Raw genomic sequence first — 27,470 nt, 5'->3', positions numbered from 1 at the left:
TCAAAAGCATTTACTGATCAGATAACAGCCTCCTATATTATTAGACTGGGCAGCAGAGAGGGAACCTGCAGATGTGCTGAACATGGCGTTTGGCTTTTGAAGGGAAGCCGTGGAGAACTGGCCTTGAATTCTGGTTTGATTGCCCCTGGGCAAATCATTGATCACCTTGAACCTTTAGTTTCCTTAGCTCATGAATGACGTTTATACTAGGTTACTCCTGAAACTTCTACAATGTTGTAGTTCACTATATCCATCTACAGAGGCTGTAAGTGTAGGATGGTGGTTAAGAGTTGTGCTATACAACCCGGGAGGCTGAGGCAGGAGAATCACATGAACCTGGGAGGTGGAGGTTGCAGTGAGCCGAGATCATGCCGCTGCAATCCAGTCTGGACAACAGAGTGAGACTCGGTCTCAGAAAAAAAAGAAAAGCGTTGTGCCACAGAACTAGATGACCTGCCTCTGCCACTTCCTGACTCTGTGACTTTGGGCAAGCTGGCTAACCTCTTTGTACCTTAGTTCTCTCATCCATAAAATGGGGATGAATGATAGCATGTACCTCATGGGTTTCTTTACTATGACATGTTTGGAGCAGTCTAGTCTGTGGTAGTAGTATCGTTTTATTCTAGACAAGGCTCTCAAATTCAGGCATGATTAGAACTTGAATCTGTTACTACAAAGTACAGTGTTATGGCTCTTATTCCAGGTGATCTCTGTGGAAAGATATAAAACAACTATGTAAAAGTGTCTGGACAGTATATAGGAAGTTTCGAATTAAAAATACTCTCCAGTATTTGATGAAGCATATTAGATGTCCTAATCCTACTTTCCCCCTTACTTATATCTCCCTATTCTATATCCTCACGTAGGTCAGTTCTCCTCGGGTCTCGGGGACTTGACATATCTCACATCTCCCAGCGATTGGAGAGTCTGAGTGCAGCCACCACCTTTGAGCCTCTTGAGCCTGTGAAGGACACTGACATTCAGGTAAGGGCTGCCAAGTGCAGGTGGAACCCAGAGCATATAACCAAGGCTGAAGACCGTGGCCCTTTATTAACCAGCAGATTGAGGAATTTCAGTTTTCTTTGTTAATTTTCTTCTTCCTCAGATATTAAGAGAACAGTAAATTCAGCTTTGGAGGTATAGTGGAAAACATTGGGTTATTTTCAGAGCTCTCTGTGTGGCTGAATTTAAGAAAGCAATTCCAACCTGCACTTTTTAGATTATTATAATTAGGAGAACAGATTTCTCTTCCTTCCTTGGGCTTAATCCAAGGCTCAGAGACATTAGTCGCAAGTTTCTTTCACTTTCTTTGCTAGATCTCAAATAATTTTACTATTCGTCTTCCACATTTCTTTTTTACATCTTACTTGTATTGGTTGGCAAAGAGCTGGGGAAAACTTAGAGTACTATTTACTGAAACCTACTCAATGATTTCCAAGAAGTGTTTGGCTGCATTAGTGGCACCAGGAAATAGTCTAATAGAGCACTCCAGTCTCATTTAACCAAATATGCCACAAGCAATTGATAGCTGTTTTAATCTAATCAGAAACTGACATAAAATTGTTAAGGAAAAAACTCATGGTCTGTTTAGTTTTTGAGGAATTGGAACACTGCATTTGCATTAGAGTGAAGGGACAGTGGGGCACCATTTTATTTTTTTATCATTGATTTACCTGAAAATGAAAGGATGCCTCCTGCAGAGGCAAATTCTAGTAGAAATGGGCAATATTATTTGGGCTCAATTTGAATTAATACTCTCTACCCCAGTAACCTTCCTAAGAACCATTTTAGTCCATCTAATGGCCACATTTCTCCTGCATTTATTTGAATTCAGAAACCTAAAACTACTTTGAGTTGACAGTTGAAGAACTATAGATATTTTTCCTATTGCTGCTATGTTCCCAAAGTATGAAAATCCAGTTTTTCCAGTTTTATATGCTAAATTATTTTTCCCTGTCAACTTATAGTTGCCTTCTCATTTCTATGTAATCTTAAAATGGCATGTATACTTTTTAAACTTTTTTTTAAAGTTTTAGCCCCCCTCCCCCGTACAACTGCTTGAGGCTCTCTGTTAACAAATACATATAACAGGGATGAATACTCACCATATATTTTGGGAGCATCCCTAATAATGTGGAAAGAAATGGCACCTGCTGAAAGGGTTTTTTGTTTGTTTTTAATGTTGAAAATACCAGAGAAATTGTTTGTTTGAAAAACAAAGTCTTTTTTACATTTTCTTTGATATTCTTGGAGTAGGTATTTGGAATACTCAACAGCATTTTGTGATGCACTTCATGCATTTCCAGTGATGTGAAACTCCATTTTTTTACCTTAAGGTATTGACAGATTTGTAAAGGTATTGAGTCATAATGATCATTTCATCTAACCTTCTACTTAATGGAAGAATACCCTCCTTCAACACTGCCATTAGATGGTTTTCTAACAATATATGCTTAGTTACATCAAAGAGAATTTCTTAATTTGGAATGAGCGCATCAGAGCTTTGGTCCTGTACCACTGGGAAGTCTCTGAACTTTGAGATTAAGGATGCTTCCATTTCAAAAGTTCACCTCTTGGCCAGGCACAGTAGCTCATGCCTCTAATCCCAGCATGGTAGAAGGCTGAGGTGGGAGGATTGCTTGAGCCTAGGAGTTTGAGACCAGCCTGGGCGACATAGTGATACCCCCTGTATTCGGCCATCCTTACATTACTATAAAGACGTACCTGAGACTGGGTAATATATAAAGAAAGAGGTTCAATTGGCTCATGGTTCTGCAGGCTGTACAAGAAGCATAAAACCAGCATCTGCTTCTGGGGAGGCCTCAGGGAGCTTTTACTCATGGCAAAAGGCAAAGTGGGAGCTTGCACGTCACATGGTGAAAGCAGGAGCTAGAAAGAGTTGCAGGCAGGGGCGGGTGCCACTTTCAAACACCAGATCTCATAAGAACTCACTGTCATGAGGACAGCACCAAGAGGATGGTATTAAAGCATTCATGAGAAATCTGCTCCCATGATCCAGTCACCTCCCACCAGGCCCCACCCCCAACATTGGGGATTACAGTTCAACATGAGATTTGGCAGGGACATGTATTCAAACTACGTCACTCTCTCTCTACAAAGATAAAAAATTATCGGGGCATGGTGGCGCACGCCTGTAGTTCCAGCTACAGCGGAAGGCTGAGGTGGGAACATGACTTGAGTCCAGGAGGTTGAGGTTGAGGCTGCAGTGAGTCCCTCCTGTGTGCACCACTGTACTCAAGTCTGGGTGACAGAGCAAGACCCTGTCTCAAAAAACAAAACAAAACAAAACAAAAAAAAACAACTCACCTCTTCGTTGTGCTGTTCCAGAATAGCTTCAAAAATTCAAAATGGTCAGTCCAAGATAACTTGATTAATTAGGAATTGATCATCTAGACCTGAAGTAAAAGTTTAAGGCTTACTAGTTTTGAAATAAGTTCTCTGTTGACTTCATCTTCTTGCCAGCAAAGGCTTAAAGGAGAAAATTTAGCTTTGGCCTGATCCGGGGAAACTCCGTTTTATCAATAGGGATTGGAGGTTTTAAGTTGTATTGTGTGGCTCAGTTGACCTGTGCTTAAACTTCCTATACACATGTCCTTCCCTGACTTCTTGTTTAGTAACCAAGTATAAGAGCCAAGCCAGCTTGCACTCCTGGCATGCAGTGATCCTCCTCTTAATTCTTCTCATAATGTGTTGGTTATCCAAGAAGAGTAAACTTGGACATTTTCAGTGATTTGTCTTTAGAAAAGCCAGATATACTATTTGATGGACTTTTTTTTCATTTATTTTAATTGCTTAAATGAGATATAATTCACATACCATAAATCTGATGGACTTTTGTAATTGAACTTTTGTTTTTCAATCAATGCATTTTTTTTTGAGGTGAGAATGCACCCTAATTCCATGTGCTATCAGTCAGAGGGAAATTATTATGTCAATTTATAAGCCACTTAAAGTACTGTTCATAAAAAGGAAATGCTGATGCATTCTTTGACAAATACTGTCCAGGACTTTGTACTATCCATTGTTAGCATTACTTATAAGCCTAAGGGCATTTTGCCATGTATGCATTGTCCTTTTCTATTTGGTAAACATTGATTATATTTCCTTCTGCTTCTAATGGAGCTTGAAATTAATACCGGTTTTTGTTGTTACCATTTCGTTGTTTGTCATAATCAATAATGTTTGTGTGCATTGTGAATGCATTTTAAAAAAATTGCTGTGACCAGCAAAGGTAGTATATTAAAGAAACGCCACTTAAATATATGTAGGGATGATACTAGTAGAATTTTTTGAATGTTTATTGATTTTATTTTTTGGAAATGGTCATAAAGAAGGCCTACATTTGTATAATAGAGGTGAAGAGTGATAACAGGACATGCTATTAAAACAGCTCTACTGGATCTGTTCTAAATGACTTTGTGGTGCTTGGGAGTATGCGTCCTTTCACAGAGATCCACTTGCTCACTTCTGTCTTTGGAGAAAAAAATATTGAGGGCATATTGCACATCTTTACTGTGATCTGAACAGACCTAATGTATCATGGATACATGTATTATAAAATAATAAAGTGCAAATTTACATAGTTCAGTTATATTCTGGGTTTTTTCACTAGATTGCATGTATATTTCAAGAAGTCTGTGCAGAAATAGCCTGAGTTGGCCATGAAAATGGGAGCTGCAGTTTCCCAGCATTAGTCTATAATATTTTTAAATGGCATTAGACTTTCAAAATAACTAAGAGTAGAATTGGAATGTTTCTAACACAAAGAAATGATAAACACTTGAGGCAAAGGGTATCCTGATTGCCGATTTGATCATTACACATTGTATGCTTGTATCAAAGTATCACATGTACAACTTGAATAAATATGATGTATCCCTAATAATTAAAAATATTTTTAATGGCATTAGACCGTTGCAGAGCAATAATAAATAATTGCTGAACTTACTATATTGAATTGCTAGGGATGCTGTAACAAAGTACTGCAAATTTGGTAGCCTAAAACAACAGAAGTTTATTCTGTCACAGTTCTGGAATCCTGAACTTTGAAATCAAGGTATTGGCAGCACCACACTCTCTCCATAGGCTCTAGGGGAGACTCCTTCCTCTTCTGGCTTCTGATTGGCTCCTGACATTCCTTGGCTTATGGCAGCATAACTTCATCTCTTCCTCCATCTTCACAGGTTCTTCCTTGTATGTGTCAGGTCTATCTTTCATGTCATATAAGGACACCAGTCATTGGATTTAGGACCCACCCTAAATCCAGGATAATCTCTTCTTGAGATCCTTAATTACATTTGCAAAGGCCCTATTTCCAAGTAAGGTCACATTTACAAGGACCAGAGGTTGGGACTTGGACATATCTTTTTGTGGGACACACACTTCAACCCACTGTACTTATAGTGCCAGAAATTTTAAAACTGTTACTGTAAAGAATGAAACATCTTCAAATCTAACTCCATTTCATATCCATGGGCAGTATTGGGATAAGATATCCATTGCTAGTCGTTGGGTACTGCAGGTCCCAACTAAGTTTCTCATGTCATCCTCCTCATTCTCCTTTGAGCCTTTGGGAAATGAGGGTGACTACTTTTATCTGATTTCAGAATTTAATAGTAGTTACTCTTTCTAAACATGTTAACAGTCTGTAATGTGTTTGAGAGATTTATCAAGAGACATTTTTCAACTAGAAACTCTCTGCTTCTTAAAGTATTAAATAATATAGTTTTTAAGGTAAGTATAGATAGGATTAAATTTTGGCATTTTTCGAAGATAGAAGGAACTGCTTGTGTGTGTGTGTGTGTGTGTGTGTGTGTGTGTATGTGTATAAATGCCCAACCCATTCTTTTTTCTTTTATAACTTATCTTTGCTCACTGCCTTCACTTGTCCTGGAACATCCAAGCCCTAATTTCAGTCTAAGACCCTAAGGCTTTCCTTAGATGTCACCTCTTCTGTAGTCTTAATAGACCTGTCTTCCCCACAGCCTCCAAATATAGTATATTGGCTTCCCTGCTTAGGAAAAGACAAAACTTTCTGAATGTTCCCTTACAAAGTAAATAGAAATCTAGATTATGTTGTTGGAATTGACTTAGCTGCCAATTCTAATCATAGTTAAGTGAAAATTCAGCCCCTTCTACCCAAAAGAAAAAAAAAAAGACTCTGTTTTGAAGGTCTTCATAATCTGTCTAAATCTCCCGGTGGAAATCTGTCCTATATGAGTAAAGAGGAAAAGAAGTGGTAAACAGGATAAAATAACCATAAAAAAATTAGAGTTAGGGAAGCTGAACTATCATATGTAAGACTAAAGGTGTGATAATAATTGACTGTTAAAAACTTGTTTTGCTTGCCACACTGTATCTATAACATATTCATTATTTTCTTCCTTTTCCTGTACTTGGAAATGTAGAATATGCTCAAACCACTTTTAGTTTGTCTTTTAAATAGTAAGAAGAAACTAAATGGTTTTGGTAAGTATAAAAATGAATCAGTGGCCGGATGCGGTGGCCCACACCTGTAATCCCAGCACTTTGGGAGGCCGAGGCAGGCAGATCACTTGAGGTTAGAAGTTCAAGATCAGCCTGGTCAACATGGTGAAACCCATCTCTACTAAAAATACAAAAATTATCCGGACATGTTGGTGCACGCCTGTAATTCCAGCTACTCAGGAGGTTAAGACAGGAGAATCACTTGAACCCGAGAGGTGGAGGTTGTAGTGAGCTGAGATGGCACCACAGCACTCCAGCCTGGCGGACAGAGAGAGACTCTGTCTCAAAAAATAAATAAAATTAAAAAATGAATCAATAGTGTTGTAACCCCTTATCACCTGAATTATTTTTATAGTCTGTCTTTTAGTTTTCTATCTTCTGCTCCTTAAATGCAGCTATATATAACAGCAAAGAGGAAAAGTAGTTGCTCACTAATTGGGTGTTTGTAGTACTGGCAAGTTGTTGGTTGGGAACAGGTTGCAGAAATCCTGTGGCAGTTTGTTGGAAAGAGGGTCAGATTTGCCTAGAATGATTAGTATGTGAATAGCTCTTCAAGAATTACTGGCAAAATATTAATATTGAAGAAAAAGTGCAGTAAAATTTCCTTAGCTTGAATCAGTTAAGGGAAAGTACAGTCTGAATGGGTAAACAGTATCTTAATTCTAAGACTGAAAGAAATACAGTTGTCATTTTCATCTGTTTCTGAAACTGAAACTGCTAAGCATGTTTACCAAGGAAAAGTATTATTACCAGACCTGCTTTAGCAAATCTAAGGAAGAGATGAAGTTCTTAAGAGTTGCATCTGTTTGCGTACTGATAATTTGTGTAACGATTCTGGGAAATGGTTTAAGTAGGCAGAACATCCCTATCTTCCATCTTGTTTCTGTTCTTAATATGCCTGAGTGGGCTCTTCTGCACAAAATGGTGATCTAGCCCAAATTGGATGATTTTGAACTGATGGACTGTGGACCCTGAAGGAATAAGACTTTGCTGTCTAAATATTTTCACATAATATAAAAATATAAGAGACTATTCCGTGGAATCTAATGGTGTGAAGGCTTTTAGTTAAGCATTTGCATTTATTGATCTCCTTTGTTATATTCCTCTTGTCCCTAAGAGAACAAACAGGATGTTCATGATGCCCTTTGAGTTTTTAGAGGGATATAATGGATATTTGAATCTTGCTCTTTCTCAGCTTATGACAGCTGCCCATCGTGGACTTAAAACAACCTATAGTTAATGCTCCTGGGCTCAGTAGGAGTGATGAATCTGATTATCACCAGATCCAAAGTCTGTTAGTTGAAGAGAAATCCTTTCCTGGAACACTGGGTACATTTTAGGCCAAGATTTGGGTGTAGTGACTGAATTGCATGTAGAAAAGACATTACATCTTACTGTGCCCTGTTCTGGTTGAGGAACAATAAGTGGTGCCAAGCTTTGTCCCCTATGTGAACACGGTGGTGTCTACATCACACCTACTTAATAAACATATTTGCTGTTCCTTATCATTAAACCCTGACCCAGTATAAATCTTAGAGCTGGTAAAAACCAGTAAACCTGTAAAAAAAAAAAATAGTGTCTTCACAGAGGCAGGCTAATGTGCCATCCTGTTTTGTGTTTATAATTAGGTAGCCTAATGCTGATCACAGTGGTAAGAAATTGAAATGATTTAATTTTTCTGCCTGTGTGATAAGGGAAAAGGTAGGCATTGTGGTCTGGTGGCAAAGTATGCAATTACATTAAAGTATTCTGTGAATGGAACTAAAAATGGTAACTTTGGAATAAAAATGGGTCTGGGGAAAATGTGAAAAACTGCTTTTATGTGAGCCAGGGATATAAGATTTCAGCCTTTTTATTTATCCATTCACACTTACTCCTCAATGCAAGTCTTGCAGAACAAGCAAGTAAATGGATGCTGAATGCATTCTGAACGAGCAGGAAATGACAGGCTTTTTTGTCTTCTAGGAGGTTTCTTATATCCTGTAGTGAGCAAGAGAATATCAATTACCAACTTAAAGAAGAAAGAAGTTGGAATGGTTCTCTAAGAGTATTTTGGAACAAGCCCCGTGGCTAAAATATTTAACATTTTAATAGAAGACTTCAGATATTGGCCAGGCTCTGGTGCCTTTGAACTGGAGTTGAGTCGTCCCCTCCCTCCTTCACCAGCTGTCTCTTAACCTACCGATACCACTGATGCCCCAGCACTTTGGAGATGAGAAACATAGATTGACATCTTCAGTCTGGCATCTATAAATTGCTCGGTTGCAGGAACCAGAAATGGGCGTGTCTTTTTATCTGCTGAACTATTTGATACTGGAGTAGTTATGATTTAAATTGTGGTTAAAGCCTTGTCAGATATTGAATGTTTTACTGTAGACCAGTCTGTTGTTCTCAGATGGCAGCCCTTTACCCAGTGTGCCACTTTGATCTGCTTGCCACAGCACCTTGTGATCTCTTATTTCTGTTTTTTGGAATGTTCGATCCAAAGCTGTGCAGGCCTGCAGCCTGATGTGGCAGTTGGCAAACTGAGGCTTCTCGGTTACAAAACTTTGGGGCCCAGGTTAGTAGTGTCTCACTAAAAATCCATGATCTGCGATGGAACCGAGAGAGGGGATTACATAGAGACGAGACCCTTGGCTTTACTTCTTTTCATTTGTTTGTTTGGTAGGGACCAGGAAAAGAAGCTGGGAGGTAAGATGGGCAACATCCCCTACTGACAAGACCTAGACTTAGAATTTTCTTGTGCTGCAGTGCTCTAAGAACCAGTGTGTATCGCTTCCTTTTAAAGCATCTTTCCATTTCACAGATGCTCAGCTTCCATCTTGCACTTCAGATATGGAGAGGCTGAATGTGTTCCCCAAGCCCAGGTTGCTGACGGCCATGCTGGGGCTAAGGCCCTTGATTCTGACAGCTGCTGGTCTACAGCGATCACAAGATCAGCAGTGGTGCACTCACCACTTTAATTATCCTGGAGGACAGAAGGGCCAGTCCTTGCCTCTCACTGTGGAGTGGCTGTGAGGCTGAGATGCCATCAGCAAAATCCTGCCTGTGCTTTCCAGAAAGCTGCAGCACTTGAAGCACTGCAGCAGAATCTGCTGAGCAGGGCTGGGCGTGACACAGCTGCCAAGAAATTATTCAGAAAGAACCCTTGTCTTATAAGACATATTTGCAATGAAGACTAGACTATTTGTTTAATTTATAAAACAAAAGGGAGGGAGGGTTAGGTCAGCAGAATGTAAGTGGGAGTGTGGATTTACTTGCTGATTTTTAAAAATTACTGACTAATTTGATTTATTTCTTTGAATGGGATGAACAAAAGGATATGGGGGAGAGTTTCCTCCACTCCTCCCTTTTCTTTTAAAAAAATAGTCTATTTTAAAATGCTATTGCCATTTTAGGGACAGGTAGAAACAGCCATGGAAGATTATATGATATGCTTGATTCGCTCAAGGTACCAAAATAAACTAATGTGATATTCCCTGGGAGTTTTCTCTCTTCTTCTTGTAGGTTCTCTCACTTTCACAGTGCACATCAATCTTTCTCAACAGGAGGACCGGTCTCTAAATGAGCAGGGCCTGGCGGACCCTTGAAAGTTTGTGGGCATTTACAGGATCATTTAATTCTGTAATGAGGCCCTAAACTGCCCCAGATGTCTTAGCATTGAATGAATATAGTGGTGGATGTTGTTCATTCAAAAGGTGCTTTTACTGAATCAGTGCTTCTCAAACCAGTTTTTTTCTTCATTTTGTCTCAGACTGAGAGATACTTTTATAAAATATAACAAAAATGAATTACTAGGAAAAAAAGACATGCAAAATACAAGCCTTTTTTAAAATTGGATTTGATAGCTATAAAATTACTCAGTTTGCTGTAAAAATCTCTAAATCCTTATTGTCAGTTTTTGCACTTATCTGCTGCAGACTGGGAGCAAACTGTTTGCAGACCGGTGCTCCTTTAACCATATTTTGAGTACCACAAGTTTAAATAGTTGTGTTTTTCTCTCCTTCCTTCTTCCTTCCCTGTTTCTCACCATTGCAGTGAAACGTAGTACCAGAGACACATTAAATTCTTGTCTTTTGGCCGGGTGCAGTGGCTCATGCCTATAATCCCAGCACTTTGGGAGGCTGAGGTGGGTGGATCACCTGAGGTCGGGAGTTTGAGACCAGCATGACCAACATGGAGAAACCCCATCTCTACTAAAAATACAAAATTAGCTGGGTGTGATGGTGTATGCCTGTAATACTAGCTACTCAGGAGGCTGAGGCAGGAGAATTGCTTGAATCCGGGAGGCGGAGGTTGTGGTGAGCCAAGATTGCGCCATTGCACTCCAGCCTGGGTGACAAAAGCAAAACTCTGTCTCAAAAAAAAAAAAATTTTTTTTTTGGCCAGGTGTGATTGCTCACGCCTGTAATCCCAGCACTTTGGAGGCCAAGGTGGGCGGATCATGAGTTCAGGAGATTGAGACCATCCTGGCTAACATGGTGAAACCCTGTCTCTACTAAAAAATACAAAAAATTAGCCTGGCGTGGTGGCAGGCGCCTGTAGTCCCAGCTACTTGGGAGGCTGAGGCAGGAGAATGGTGTGAACCCGGGAGGTAGAGCTTGCGGTGAGCCGAGATTGCCCCACTGCACTCCAGTCTGGGGGACAGAGCAATACTCTGTCTCAAAAAAAAAAAAAAAAAAAGTGACTTTTGTCTTACCCCAGCTAACATCAGGGAGGCAAAGCCAAGGTTTATTGAGCATTTATTATGTTCAGACGTGTGCTAAGCACTTCCTAGGCTTGCTCATTTAATCTTACCAGCAACCCTCTGAGGTGGATACTTATTGTTAACCCCACGTCACAGATGAGGAAGCTAAGGCTTACAGAGGCTAGATATGCCAGACCAGAGCTCCAGCCTGTTGATTTGAGTCTGATACTGTGCTCTTAGCTGCCTAGGATTTAAGTTGCATTTGCAGACTAAGACTGTTTTAGTGAAGGAGGGAAGTTTTTCAGGATGTATTAGAAGGAGGAAAGTTAGTGAAAGTATAAAATAGAAGTTTAATTGATCATTCATTTAGAGCAAAATAAAGAGTAGAAAGCCCACAATGCCGGAGAAAAGTGTACCATCTTTTGAATGGATGTGGTAGGCATAGCTCTTATTTACACAAGCTTAGTAGTAAAATAACGTTGATTAAGGGAGAAGCTGGAGCATACTTTCTCAACCCTGATGTGAACTCTTGCGGAGTGTTGGGAGATGGTGGTTGAGGGGCATTTAGTTTTGCAGAAAGACCAAACCTGCTTCATCCGTTTATCTTCAGGTGCTTGCTTTTTTTGCCATAGTTTTCTGCTTGCTGAGCTGTCAGTTTAATTTACTGTCTAAAGCTCAGCCTATTATTTTTCAGGTTTGCTGCCCTACAGGTACACTGTAAAGGATTTCCGTGAAATCCTGGAGCAGCTTTTAGTTTCAAAATGCCAAAGCTTTGTGCTTGTGAAAATAGGTTGTGTTCAGCTTCTTGCTTGATCATCTTTGTTTTGTTTTGCTTCTGAAGCTGAACTTGAGTTAGAAGCATGATGCTAGAAGCAATTTAAAGGGCACATCAAATTTTTACTGTAATACTGAACTATTGATTGTTGACTTATTTGTAGGTTTAATGTAAACCCATTTCCTTACTTAGCGTCTGACTGGCCATTAAGCCCTGGCAGTGTGCCAGAATGTTGAAATCTTGTATTGCATAATATGATTTGTCTGTCTAAGGGTACTATGTGTATTTGGTTTTAAAGACACAAAGCCCTCAACTTTGTGTGTATATTCCAGAATACAAGACAGATTTCTCTACAGCAAAATTATTCACGTTTAAGAGTCTAAAGTGAGGAATTGACATTCAGCTGAACATTAACACCTCATGTCTTGCAAACTGGTACTCTTTGAGCTATCTGGCTTTTATAAACAAACAAAAACTAATGTAACGGAATCAGGAAGAGAAGACTAAGCAGGGAAGGGAGAAGGGGTGTCAGTGAGTATGCAAGAGTAGGTGACAATTAGGTTTGCCTGGTTCCACTCTGCTGGCATGGAGTTGAAATTAGAATCTAGCTGAAGGGCTGGTGCAGTATCCTGTTTATGGAGAGAGCTGGCCAGGGGCTCAGGAGTGGTTGGAGAAGTCATCATTGGTCACAAAAAACTTTCACCATCTTCTTTCACAGCCTGGGCATCTTTTGACTGGAATAAAGGGTGTGTTTTCACCCCTTGAGTTAAGGCTGAGGGAGATGACAAAAACATTAAATCTGTGACTTTGAGAGTAAATGAGAACCGAATGGCTTTAAGGGGGGAAAATTGATTTCCCCCACCCCCACCAATCATAAAAATAAGATGGGCTTGCTTCAGAAAATTTGGAAAATGGCTCCATAGTCACTTTCTTGACTGTTGTACTCCCCCTTGAAGTTGTTAGGACAGGTACCATTTAAGGAGTGTTGAACTTTTTAAACCAGGTACTTGAAACGGTGGAACATCTTCTGTTTGAAATGACAAGGAAAATTGATAATAGAGAAGTGAGGGACTGGTACATGAAGTGTGTGTTAGAAATAGACTGTAAAAGTGGCCCTCATAGGCCAGGCGCGGTAGCTCACACCTGTAATCCCAGCACTTTGGGAGGCCGAGGCGGGCGGATCACGAGGTGAGGAGATCGAGACCATCCTAGCTAACACGGTGAAACCCTGTCTCTACTGAAAAAAAAAAAACAAAAAAACAAAAAAACACATGAACCTCATAGCTCAAAATTGGTCAATTCCTATAAATTGACACACAGTCTTTTCCTTTATTCTGTAATGGAAAAGCTTCTTTATGTGCAAAAAGGGATCAGAGATGTGCTGATTTCATGAACAACCCTTAAATCATTTCATTATCCCCTCAAACTATTTGGAAGGCTGGTTATTGAGAAGTTCTGTGACTTTGTCCTAATTTGGAAGATTTAGGGGGAAGTAATAGGCCTGGAACTTTGTATGAAGTTTGAGGGACACATCATAATAATCTTTTCATTTGTATAATACTTTTCAGTGGGCTTTGTCATTCTCTTGTTCCACACTGCAGTGTATGAGATGGATTGATTGAGTGTTGGCATCATCTTTATTTAAAAGGGGAAGAAATTGAGACTAAGATAGATTAGTTACTGTAAAAGGTGGAACTTGAACCCAAATCATTTTTTATACCTTGTCCTGTAGTCTTACTTCTCTTATGCCTTGCTGAGGAAGGCATCAAGTGATGGATTGGTTGGGTAAATGCCATATTATTCTTTTCAGCAAAGACACTAAGCTAGTTCTTTCATCACTGGTCGAATTTCTTAATGTTTTGTCCCTGCCTTTCCTCTGACCATTTCTTACCTGTTTTCTATGGAATGACGTTTCCATTTATTCCCTCCAGCACGAAAGACTTGCTGATTAAATTAGGGATGGAAATGCTACTTAGAAGAGTAATTTGGCATGATTGGCTTCTGTGGACTATACACTGAGTGGTGATAAACCTAATTTTTTCCATCTGAGATATACTTTGGAACAAAAAGTGATACTGATGTTTGTTGATACTGCTGACATAGTTTACTGCTGTTTTCCTTTATGTGAAGTGGTGCTGGGTTTATGCTGTCTGAGTAGATCATTGCTGCCAAGCAAATGAAAAGTAGCAAACTGAAACAAATGCCATATTTGGAACTTTAGGTGGACTGGAAGGAATGTCAGGGGTTTTAGATCAGATTGAAGGAAAGATTTCTTTGTTTTGTTTCTGTTTTTGCCATTATTTTGCTTTCTGTTTTATGCTGGATACCACCTTCTCTGTTCCCTTCCTTTTCATTTTCTTTTTATTTTTTGGTCTTTTCTCCTTTCTTCCTTTCACTATTGCTTTCCTTCTGTCCTTTGCATCCCTCTCTCTGCCACCTGTCCCCTTGCCTCAGCCTTTTTAGACTGGCTGTCAGCAGGAGCTGCCATTGCTAATGGGAGTGTACCAGATGCCTCAGCGGTATTGAGGGCAGAAAAAGGGTAGAGAACATGATTGGGTAGAATTTTTTCTCATTTTTCTGATCAAGTGTTAGCTGTGAAAACATGGCTGTTAGAATGGCTCCCACAGCTTGGCAGTATGCACCCACCAAAGCTATCTTCCTGTGGAATGAACACAGTTGGAGAGTGAGATTGGACTCTGGATTCTTTATACCTTGTCCTGTAGTCTTACTTTTCTTATGCCTTGCTGAGGAAGGCATCAAGTGATGGATTCATTGGGTAAATGCCATATTATTCTTTTCTGCAAAGACACTAAGCCAGTTCTTTCACCACTGGCCGAATTTCTTAATGTTTTACCCCTACCTTTCCTCTGACCATTTCTTAACCTGTTTTCTATGGAATGACATTTCCCCATCGGGGGCCCGGAAGCTCTGTGGGAGCCTAGCCTTGCTGTCCATCAGAGGTGGGCGTCTTCCTTGTTTCTCCACTGCCCTACATACTCTCATTACTTGTGTTTTCTGCATTTGCAAACCCCAAATAAATGGAATTTAGTTTTATTTGTCTAGCCAGTTTGCTCATGTTCTGCTCTTGTAATATGTACCTGAAGTGCATTTCCTTTGGCCGTTGCCTGAAGCCTCTGCTAATTTTCTACCTTTGTTTTTTAGTGTCTGACTCAGCTTGGTATTGAGGGCCTGTAAGAGTTTTCTGTTATAGTACTGTGATAGTGCGAAATATGTATTTGGTCTTGGACCCTGTTTCCTCCAGCCTGCTAGGAAGAGAGAGGATCTGAAGGTTAAGTTGATCACCAGTGGCCAGTGGTTTTATCAGGCATGCCTACATAAGGAAGCCTCCATAAAAACCCAAAAGGACGTCTTCTGTGTTGATTGTCATTGTGTTGTGAGAGCAGAGTAGACACAGTTTGAATTGGTTTTTCCTCACAAGTACTTAGTAAGCCAAGGTTTGAGGTGAGAGTTGCAACTTATTGATTATTAGGTGATTGATTATACATTAAAGCCAAATCTAAGTAGGGGGAGAATGGGGAAGAAACTGACCAAGGAAAAGAAGACATTTGGTTGCGTTTCGTGTTTCGGAAATGAAGTTGTAAATTAATCTACCTCCCAACCTCATATATGCTTTTCACTATTTGTTAACTATTCATTCTACTTTCTTTTTTGAGGATGGGGCAGTGTTATGGGATGGGGTTTATTTTGGAGCAACAAACGCATTGCAGAGCCTTTCAGGCATCTAGGCTTTTCCTTGGGGGTTAGGAAGGGGAAGGAGCCACTGATCTCATCTCTGTCTTTGTTAACTTTCTAGCTCAGGTTGGGTTTAATTTCCTCCTCCATTCCTCTCCTGCCCTGAATACCTTTGGCAACCAGAAAAAAGCCTTTTGGTCAATGATGCTAGAGTGTGGCGCTCAGACTAGCAGCATCAGCATCACCTGGGAACTTTTAAGAAATATGATTCTCAGGCTCCCCACAGACCTATTGAATCCAAATCTCTGAGGGTGCAACCCAGAGTCTGTGTTTTAACAAGTACTCCAGCTTGAGATCTACTGAATTAAGTGATAACAGAAGTCTACTGTAGGTAAACCTACTTTTCTAGGTGTCTTTGCCAACTTTTAAACTCAGTCCACCTGTGGACTAATACTGAATTTTCACTAAACAAACTGTAAACAAAGCAGCCTGCAAAGCAGTGTATTTATCTTTTAAGTTGAGTCCATAAAGAATTTATAACCACCTTTGTTTTTATCTTTGCTTCATCAAGGACATAGTGTTCAATATAATATATGTTTAAAACATATATATTTAAAAACTTATGACTTATAACTTGTCAGTTATAATTGTTTTCATCATAGAGGTATTGAATCTGATATTAAGGCTGTAGCTCAAAATATACTACCTAAAAAGTAGTCAGAGCCCAGAGGAGAATAAAGAAGAGAGGGAGACATGGGAAAGGGAAGTGGGAGGATTAATAATCCCATCTTAGTTAATCATCATTATCCTCTCTGATTGCTGTGAGCGGATGTGCTGTTGCTTCTGCAAATGTTAATAATTCATGGATGGACTATGCCAAAAGGAGGCCTTAAATCTGGTCTCTCAGCAGATTAAATACACCGTCTGCCATCAGTAGGAGCCAGGAGAGATGAAAGATGGACTTGTTTTTATTCATTAACCTGATTTCTCTGCCTTTCTCCCAGCTCCTCTCATTCTCATTTTGTTCACTTTTCATTTGCTTCTCTCTGTATGCCCCCCACCCCCACCATTAAATGTGTGCTAGGGATCTTGGGTCTACTGTTAATGACATTAGATTTTACTTTTCCTTAGCTGCTAGTAACAACAGATGCCATGAGAGAAAGCAGAGAAGCAGAATAAGTATTTCTTTGGAAATGTCTAAATCAGTCTGCATATTTGAAAAATGTATTAAAATATGCTGCCTGTGTTTTAGAAATCATTTGAAATGGCTTCTCTTGGCTTTGAAGAGAATCCTATTGTATAGATAGTTGAAAATACATGCAGTGCTCTTACTTTATCCTGGTGTGGTGGTATTTTCTCATTTCACAGATGAAGAAACTGAGGCATGAGGTGAATGATTTGGTTGCCTAGAACCCAGTTGTTCTGACTCTAGCTTCAGTATGCTTTCCACTGGACTTGATCACTGTTCGATTTTAGAAATCATATTTGGGTAGTCCTATCAGTCACCAGATTAGGGTTTTTTTTTTTTTTGAGACAAGAGTCTCGCTCTGCTGCCCAGGCTGGAGTGCAGTGGTGCAATCTCTGCTCATTGCAACCTCCACCTCCCAGGGTCAAGTGATCCTCCCACCTCAGCCTCCCGAGTAGCTGGGACTACAGGCGCATGCCACCATGCCTGGCTAATTTTTTGTATTTTTGCTAGAGGCGGGGTTTCACCATGTTGCCCAGGTTGGTCTCAAACTCCTGAGCTCAAGCGATCCACCTACCTTGGGTTCCTAAAGTGCAGAGATCGCAGATGTGAGCCACCGTGCCCAGCCCGAATTAAGTTCTAATAATGTGTAGGTAGCTTCATAGGAACACTTCACCAGATTAAATGCTAAATGATAGTTTGCCAAGAAACACTACAGTTGGAAAAGGCTGATGACCATCTGGAGTTATGTAGACATTTCTAGAACTTCTGAATAATAATACTCAGCAATTTGTAGGTTAATCAGTCATGTCAAGCACTTATTCTGCACATGATGCTGTGTTAAGCACTTTAAGTAGATATAATATAGTCCCCATTCTTACTACAGGTTCAGTGTTGTAGGTTTTCCTGAGGGAAGCTGGCTACTTAAAATGCTCCAGTATCTTCTTCAGTCTTTTTTTTTTTTTTGAGACGGAGTCTTGCTCTGTCGCCCAGGCTGGAGTGCAGTGCAATGGCGCGATCTCGGCTCACTGCAAGCTCCGCCTCCCGGGTTCACGCCATTCTCCTGCCTCAGCCTCCCGAGTAGCTGGGACTACAGGCGCCTGCCACCACGCCCGGCTAATTTTTTGTATTTTTAGTAGAGACGGGGTTTCACTGTGTTAGCCAGGATGGTCTTGATCTCCTGACCTCATGATCCACCCGCCTCTGCCTCCCAAAGTGCTGGGATTACAGGCGTGAGCCACCACACCCGGCCTGCCAGTATCTTCTTAAAGGTGTGAGATGGCAAAGTAGTAGAACTGGAAACGTTTTGGTCTCCTCAGTAGTTTGCTGGAGGACTTAGTGTTAAGAAGCATGTTAATAAAACTGGACCATTGTTTTTAAAACCATTTGCGCATCCCTGCTGGAAGGCTGATGGAGGGAACAGTGTGGGGAAAGCGGATTTTAAAATCAGCCTGTTTTTCCAAAAAAAATTTTAGAATTGCAGATCCTTGTGCCCCTATTTTGAGATAAGGAGGGCACAGGTACAGCGATGAAAGCCCAACCCAGTATTTTTTAGGGCCCCATAGACAAGGCCACCCCTCCCTTGCCATGGTTGTCTATCCTGACCTGAAGTGGGGTGAAGAAAGGCAGGGGCCCCCTCACCTCTCGCACCCTTCATGTAGGACCAGTATCCCACAGGTCATCACCGTAGTTGCTGTTTCAAATTCATTTTACTGTCGTTTCTCATCATTTTTGGTCTGGTTATTTTATAGTTTTTTTTTTTTCTTAAAGTTTATATCCTTGAATATACTTTTATTTGTTGGTGCCAGATTTTTTTTTATTGCTTTGAGGAATGCTATTTTCAATTTTATAATAGGAATTGATGAAAAATAGAATTTTGCCTTTAAGTTTTCTTCAGAGAAAACTTTGAGAAAGCTACATTTTATTTATGTCAGTGAGTAAAATTATAACCCGATAATGAAAGAAATACAGTTCTTTTTCCCCTTGTTTAAATCGTTGAGGGCTGGATAATTTTAATAATCCTTTTCTTTCTGTTGAGGAGTCTTTTGTATTTTTCTTACCAGTATCTGGCCATATCACTGTTTTCCAGATAGTAGCACAAATAATAAATATGTGCATAAACTATATAAAAATTAAGGTTTTAGTGTCTTTAACATAATAGTAAAATTATGATGGACTCTGCTTTTAATAAGCAAATCCAAATCTGAATATCTAGATTTGTAAAAGAAACCTTGGGACAATGTTCAGCTTTAGTATTCCTTCAAATAACAGCTTCCCTGCTGAATTTAAAATAGAATTTGTTTAAAAGAATTCTATTTACAATCAACCTGGCAAGAAATACATCTGTTGTGAAAAGTACATTGGTAACAAGAATTAACAAGCTAGAAGCCGTTCTTGTGCAACCACCACCATCCCCCATGTAATGACTTAAAATTCCATGAAATCTGGGGCTCTAGCAGGCATTCATGCAGTTTTTCTCAGTACGTGTCCCATAGTGCTGTGCCAAGAGCTCTCTCTGTAAGGAAACAAGAAAGCCAGGTCTTAGGCCCAAAGCCAAGACCTGGGCCAGAACCTGAGTTTGAGTCTCTCTGTGCCTGAAATTTTGTGGCTGTGAATCCAATGAACATATATCTTATTATTTCATTTATTTTTTACTGTGGTAGAACTTCTTCACATATTCTACAAGTTCTTGCTGAAAGTCTCATTTGTTCTCTCTCTCTAAATACCAAGGCTTAGTAGATGCTGAGAGAGAGAGTGAGCGTGTGTGTGTGTGTTTGTATGACAGAAACAGAGACAGACTGATAAGAAGAGAGCCTTTCCCATTTTGATTTTTAGAAATCTGGGAGGCTACTTAAAACTGTAATGAATTGCCCTGGAGAAATATTGAGGACTATACTTCCTCTTCCCATTAGTAATTGCTTTTATTGGGGAACTACTTCTTGAAAACACATTTAAAATGGAAATCTTCTGAAATTTCTTTCACCGAGGTGCATTTCTTATCTGGCCTACTTATAAACCCTGCTCTCACCCTTTTGGTTTATAGTCATATCAAAGGCAGAACCACCACTCTGGGGCAGCAGGAACTTATTAGCTGGGAAAGCTTACTTTTCCCTGTTGTTTCTTGACCTCTGGGCAGTCTAGTTTGTGTATCAGCAAGAGAGAATGAACTGTAATTTGTTTTAGTGCTAAATAAGGCTGTGCAGAAATCTTCTCTTTTTTTATTGACTGCCTAAATCTGGTGTTCCTCACCTAAAATAATATTCAGGATGAAATGTCTGCAATAAATTAGCAGATTGCTTTTTCATTCTCAGCTGATTAGTAAGGACAGATGAGCTGTGAATGCCATACCACTGACTTTGGGTCAGGCCATCTCATTTTCCCCGAACTTCCGTGGCTCTAGTCGCATATAATGAGGAAGCCAACTTTGGGAATTGAATACTGTTGGTAATGATGCTTAGTCACAAAGAAGAGCTTAGTGCCTCGGCACAGTGGCCAAGAACTGCCTTAGTATCTTACCACCTAAGGCTGGAATTATCTCAGGGAGGTGAGAAGATTTGAAAGAACAAGCAAAAGTAATATTTAGCTCCCCTTTAAGTATAACTGCCTGCATCTACCTGGGCAGGGCCTAGTAGACACTAATAAAAATTAAGAAGTGGTTTTGTTCAGTGCCCATTAAGGACAGCACTATGGAGATAATTCGAATAAATACAAATTCTGAATGCTGCCCTCTGGAAGTTTGTCTTCTGCCTGGAGAGCCAACACCGACATTCCTGCAAGATCAAACTGTCCAAGCTGTGAAAAGTGACAGACAGACTGAATGAGAGCGACACAGGATTCTAAATGCCATGGGAATTCAGAGGCGTGGAAGCAGTTAATAACAAGTGAATTCTGGGGTAGTTGGGAAAGACTCCCTGGAACAGATGGGCCTTGAAAAATGAAATGGGTTTAGCTTGCAGGAAGTGAAAGAAGAGTAATAACCTGACCAAAGTCAGGGAGGTAAGAAATGGAAGTTATGTGCTAAGAAGTAAAATCTGTCAGGGAAGGGCAGTCAAACATGGAAGGAGTGACTGCCAGGCAGTGGAGTGTAGGCGGTAGGTGTTGAAAGTTTCGGAGCAGGTAAATGTTGAGAAGAAAGGAGGGAGGGCATGGCAGTGCTTATGGAAGTTGGTTTGGCCAGTGGAAGGATAGCTGCTAGGTGACATTCAGAGGCAATTGTAGTAATACAGCTTTGAGGTGACAACAGCCAGGACCAATGTGGTAGCTGAAAAAACAGAGGAAAAAGATGTGTGAGGGACATTTGGGATAAAACATCTGCCACACATGGTGCCTGATGGGCTTAAGAAGGATGTTCAGAAATTACGTGACGTTAGGGCAAGGAGAAGGATGGGTGCTTTTTGTTGAGGCTAAGGAATTGGAAGATTAACTAGATTGAGAGTTGAGATTTCATTTCCGTTTCTGATGTTCTGGTAAGCTATCACTGTGGAAATGCTCCTGAAGCATTTGGAGATGGGGTAAGAAAATTGCTCAGAAAACAGCTCCATACAGAATTTTCGAGAGCCACAGGCCTGCAGAGAAGAATTGTGGCAGTAGAAATGAATGTGTAATAGGAGAAATGTTTAGCAGGAGGCAAAGGGCCAAGGTCTCAGTGAGGAGAAGAAGCCAGGAGGAGGTTGGTAGTGGTGGGGTGGAAAGGGAGCAGGGACCTAGCTATCCCAGCTATATCTCAGAAAGCTGGGAGTTTGCTCATAGAGGGAGTCATCACCCAGCTTCACCTGGCTTCCTTCTTTACTCTTAAAAGCACTTACCCACGAGTACTATTGATCTTCCCAGCAGCCTGGAGAACCTGGCAGAAGACAGAGCAGAGCCCACCAAGTATCTGTAAAAGTTTTTCTGGGTAAAGTCCTATATGTGGTCACTGTACTGTAGAGCTCTACAGTTGTTCACTTGAATATTATTTTACCTGGGAATTATTATAGTTCTACTTGAACCACAAAAGTTCAATAGCTCCCTTTTCTAGACTGTAATCTCTACATTTGTTTAAGTGAGCCCACTTTAATCCCTTATATTAATAAATGCTGGACCCGTTAGTTTTTAACCCTTTTCTTTTTTGCTTTAGTTTTTGGTGTCTAGGGTTATGTAAAGCCAAAATACAAAATTAAACAATGGACTACCAAATTTAGGAATAGATCACTTTATGTTCAGTTAGTGACAAATAAGTAGAGAAGCACCTCCTTTGTAAGGTAGCTTCTTGGTAGCATTTTTGTTGTGACCTCCTTACCTATTCAGCCATCTGGGGTCTGAAGGCAGGATAGTTAACACTTCTGCTCTGAGGTCCTTTCCAGCCAGCATATCTTGCAACTCCAAGTCAGCCACTCATCTAGTTTCCTTGGGATACTCGTAGATGGAGGAAGAAGGGGCTGAGCTGATTGAGAATTTATTCTAGCTTAAAGAAATACCCTCTTAATTTATTTGTTGGCAATACTAAAGAGGAAAAACGTCTTAACAGTGACTCGGTGAGGTTTTTTTCAGTAAATAAAGAGGGTTTTCTTACTCCCCTGTAGTGAACCTCAGATGTATCCCTTGGGAACAGGTTTTACGTCCATGAAATAGTTTGACTTTAACCACACTTGGGTCTTTGGGTTCTTTTCATCCCCAGGCAGAGACTCCTATTGCTGTATATCCACCATGCTCCAGTACAGTATTTATTTGATCAGAAACAAAAGAGTTTGCTTCTTGCACTGGTTCAGAGAGAGGTCCCCTAGGATTGTCTTTTGTTCAGTAATTGGAGCATAAGCTGAGCCTGGTTAATTTCAAAGCTACCCTCACACACGTTTCTCCCTCCCTCCTTGTGCAGTTTTCTCAGCCGTTAGTGGTACCTTGTATTGGGTCTGGAACAAAAAAAGCTTGATTGTTGAATGTTAGCTACAACTACTGTGACATCTGCTATGGCACCACATAGCACTGTTGGTGCAGTTAATTTTAAGTTAGGGTAAGAAAACTAGAAAGCTCTTCAGCTTTACGGTGCTTGTTAACACATGCACCTCCAAATTATGCATTTGGTGTTATCACAATGAATAAAACAAAGGAAATCATGAGTTGATTTTTATGCTAGTAACATAAGTTCTTTCATTGTTATTCGCTGTTCAGACACCAGTGTGTTCCTATGTTCATTCTTTTTAGTTTAGTTCGGGTTTTTTGTTTGTTTTTGTAAGGCAGAAATGTCTGAAACATCTCAACTCTGGGTATTTATTTAATTGGCAAAAGTACTGATGTAAGAAATAAGTTAATTATATTTATTCTTTTAAAGGAACAATGTAAGTTGGTTTTGTTTCTTAAAATACAAAAATGATGATGGTAGATGAGTAAGAACCGTCAGTAGTCAAATTCTGTATGCTAAATAGCCAAGTTAATATTTATATAAAAATACATCATGAAATTGGCAAATATTATGTGTCTTTCAGGTTCTGCAGTATAGATGTTGGTTTTGCAACCAACAGATTGCAATCTTAGGGTTTGTGGTTTTTGTTTTTGAGGAGAGAATGGTTCTATTTTCCTTTTGCAGTCTGCACCATGATGATGGCCCATCACCTGACCAGCCTGACTTTAATCATCTGGTGCCTTGGTCTTAGCGTGGCTCTATCTTTGCTTTTTCACAAGCCTTCCTATAATTGTACAGTTGTTTGCCACACTGAATTTCCTTTTTTGACAGTGAAAAACATGATAATATTTTAATGTAGTCTTTAATTTTCAGGTTATATGTTAAAACATGGAGGAAAAAAACCCCTTCCTGAGGAGCACTTTTAAAAAATCATTGCAGTAGAATGGGAATATTCATTACTTACACACCATATATTTTCCCCTAAATGTTGTACAAAGAAGTGACAGTTGAGCTGAGCATATGTTAATAAAAGGTCTGCATTTTCCTGTGTCAGTGACAGTTTCATTGGCTGTATATTCCTGAAATGCAAATAACCTCTGTTCTTTTCAAAGCTATAATTAATCTGAATAGTTATTTAAACAGTATCAAAATCTTTTAACTACTAAGAGGCCAAACATTTAAGATGGCGAATTTACTGTTCTGCTTGAAGGGCAGTACAGTTGACAAGGGCACAATGATCTGAGATGCTTCTGTATGTTGTATCTACACATACTGTAGACTAAAATGGCAGAATCTGTCTGCTGCTGTATAAAATCTTTTAACTACCATTTATTTTAGCATCATGGCATGTGCAAATTCCTGCTGCTCAGTTAAGGGACCAGCTTCACAACTGGTGTTACAATCTGTGGCCACAGCACTGCATCACAATGCAGCAAATGCATTTTCCACATTAACCAAACATGACAGCTGAAGCGATTATTAACCATGCAAGATGTCGGAAGTCATCAAAAATTCACATCAGAGTAATTGCAGTGGTTTGGGTTGGGGAAAAAAAGTATCATAGCATTCCTTGCCTACATGTTGTCTCTCCCCCTCTTAAATCTTAACTTGGTACAGTCCGTTAACAATAAAATACCCTTCTGTAACCTATAAACTGTTACTCCCATCAGTTTGTGCTTTCAAACTGATGGCTGACTTCTCTGAATTTGTGTAGAGCACAACGAATGGTGATGCTGTGCTCCGGGGGCTGCAGTGCACCCTTTTTAAAGGGACCCTGCAATCTCATTGTTTAATTTGACTCTTTAGTGCTTCAGTCACATCAGCACTTGCAGAGGGGTTGTTCTTTTCCTTTTTCTTCTTTCTCTCTTTTTCTCTTCTCTCTATCCTTCTCCCCACCCCCATCCCTCAATTCAGGCAGTTTGGGGTGGGAAAAACTTGAGCACTGGTTCCGACAGAGCTTATCTCATATAAGAAGGTATGGAAGAGCTGCAGTGATCGACAGCATCGACCGTTCTGTAACTCCTTAAATTTAAGAGCTGCAGGTAGGATTGCCCGTGTTTTGTAAAGAAATTAAGACAAATGCACCCTGGTAAATAGAGTGGCAGCATGTTGTTGCAGTGCCTCTGAAAGACAAGGTCTTGGTTTGTTTGAAAATTTGAGGTAAATTTGGAAGCAGTTAACTCATTTGATAGAAGAAGTACTTGATTCTTCTGAGAATTGTTCAGATTTGTATCTTGCCATTCTAATATTTTTCTTTTAAAAATGTTTGGGTGGGGCAGCATTTGCTTAAATATTTAAATAGTTGGTTATTGGGATTTTTGTGAACTTCTTCTTTAAGTAGCAAGTAGTGTGGTCTTTAGGATTTTTAAAGGAGATACATGTGAAGTGCAGAATTCTTGTATGAGGTGGAATATGAAAATAGAATTTAATTTATTTGCTAAAACCAGATCCTTCTTTGGGATTGCAGGTGAGAGTGAGTGAGTGTGTGTGTGTGTGTTTGTGTGTATGGTGTGTGTGTGTGTGTGTGTAGGATTCTTTAGGAATTCAGTCCTTTATATTTGGTGATTAGGGAAAAAGTACTATTAGAGATTTTTTGAACTATCTCCCAGGAAATGTTTTAGCATAAGGCTTGAAATGAGAAGAATTAAACAGTAACATTAAAGAGGAGGATTCCTAAGTATTTACTAAATATTGGCAATTTAAATTGAGGTGGTTCTTTTTTATTTCTTAAATTCAGCCTCAAAAGAGATGATAGGAGTTCTTTAAGTATATTTCAAATTTTTGGCTAGAGAATATGATTTGTGTAAGTGAAATGAAAACTTCCTAAGTCATGTAAGCATTATCTGGAGGGTGATAGAATTATAAATGTTGCCTGCAATACTTTTAATACCTTGATTAATATCAAAGATACAATACATTTAATTCGGCATTAAAAAGCAGGTTGTTTGTTGCCTTCCCTTAAAAGCAACAACAAAATATGATGATGCATATGGCTTTTTATCCTAAGGAATGTATTTGTATTGTGGGACCTGTGGGGTCTGGACCTCTTTCTGAAGCATGTACTTGGAAATTGTTCATCCTAGTTGAGGGGTTTATTTCCCTTTGGAGGTGTGGGGACTTTCTTTACTCTTAACAATAGGAAGACTTGAGGAGCTGTCAATTGGGGAATAGAGGAGAGCTGCTCAGCAGAGGGAGAGGAACTGTGAGAATTCGGCTCCTCTTGGCATTGGAGTTCTGGATTTACCCATGACTAAGATTCCTTTGAAACTCTGACCCAGTGCAGCATTGCAAAGAATCGATTTCTGAGATGAGACAATGAGATGTGGTTTGCATTTTGTAAAGATGGAGGAAACCTCTAACACTGACCCTGTATGGGAGATGACTCAATTATCCATGCCTTGGTACAGTTGCAAATTATTTTCCTTTGTCTGAAGTGAGTGGATGCCAGCGCCTTCATCAGAGCTCCTTAATTTAATGTATGGAAAATGTCTCAGCCACCATTTTTAACAATTAGCTGTATCATGGTCGAGGTGAGCTGTATTCTGAAGGCAGCTGCAAGGCCATTTCATTTGCATTAGGTTCCATGGCACAGGAGCTTTGTTACTGTAAAACTAAGAAAATGAATTTGCACATTGTATAGAAGAGTTCTTTAGGAAGGTGGAGAATATTCCCAGAAAGAAAATGGAATTCTTTTGTCTACAGTAAGTATTTCTTGTACTCATATAGCGGGGAGAGGTTGAAAATTTGCTTTTGGTTGAATGTGCAAAATAGACTTTTAAATGAACGCTGCAAATATGAAAAGTGTAGCGCAGAGGTTCTTGGATTTTTTTTTTTTAATGTATTTTTCAAAAACCAGGTGTGATATATATACTTAAAATATAGGTTTTGTGAGTGATTTTAGCACATGATCTAAATTATCATCAGTAATTTAAGTTAATGAGAAGTATGAATTTATCACTAGTCATGAATGGAAATGACACTTGAGAGGAAAAAGAAATCTGAATATGGTAAATTTAAAAGAGTTCAGGTTTCTTTTCACTGTCTTTTAAAAGCAGTCTGTTTTCCATTCCTGAAAAGAATTGCTGGATTTTAATTTTAGTGTCCTGTTTTTGCTCTTGTTTTTTATGAAAATGCTTCCGGGTTAATGACCTATAATAGCTGATTAAAATACACAGGAAACAAATGTTTTGACAAAACAAGATTTTTGTTTTCAAAGATCAATAGATTGAGGCTTTCACTCTCACTCATGGGGATAATTTTTAGTGCCTTCTACTTAATTAATAGTTGTGACTTCAAAGCTGCTTGTGTAAAACTCTTGTTTGTAATTGTAAGCTTATAAATCTTGATTCTTAAAATTAATTGGATTTGACCCGTCTTATTTCTTTGTTCCTTTATACTGTTACTAAGAGGAAACAAGTGGATTTTAACTTTGATTTGTGTTTCATTTAAAGGCTGAAGAATTTTTATCTTTTAAACCCTGAAGAATTTATAGTGCGTGTATTTTATAGTAAACTTTACCATGAAGAATTTGCTCAACATGCTTTATTAGCTGTTTCAGGAGTTGAAGCTTCACAGAACTGGGTATCTGAGAATCCTTTTAACTTGATATCAAATTTATAAAGCCAGCTGTTCTTCTAGCTCTTGTTGCACTAGCTCCTGTTTATCCTACTCACCGAGTGCTGTCTTCTCTAATTAATAGATGTTGGAAACTAGGGAGAAAATGATTTTCTTCACATCAGCCTTT

At 39.5% G+C, this 27,470-nt stretch overlaps 1 protein-coding gene across 3 annotated transcripts in view; it reads left to right on the top strand.

Annotated features, from left to right (window-relative positions):
• Window positions 1-27,470, top strand: part of NUP93 (nucleoporin 93) — a 111,245-nt gene that overhangs the window by 26,231 nt on the left and 57,544 nt on the right. For 2 of the 3 annotated variants that reach the window (XM_003263084.4, XM_030796696.1), the window contains one exon: window positions 867-984. In XM_003263084.4, the coding sequence (XP_003263132.1) occupies window positions 867-984 (118 nt within the window). Of the gene's footprint in view, window positions 1-866; window positions 985-24,345; window positions 24,769-27,470 lie in introns of those variants that run through there. The other variant, XM_003263085.4, reaches the window with a different exon arrangement.

This window comes from Nomascus leucogenys, chromosome 2 (assembly GCF_006542625.1).
Source record: "Nomascus leucogenys isolate Asia chromosome 2, Asia_NLE_v1, whole genome shotgun sequence".
Classification (NCBI taxonomy): domain Eukaryota; kingdom Metazoa; phylum Chordata; class Mammalia; order Primates; family Hylobatidae; genus Nomascus; species Nomascus leucogenys.
The sequence above is the reverse complement of the archived record's forward strand: the minus strand, read 5'-3'. Positions and strand labels throughout refer to the sequence as shown.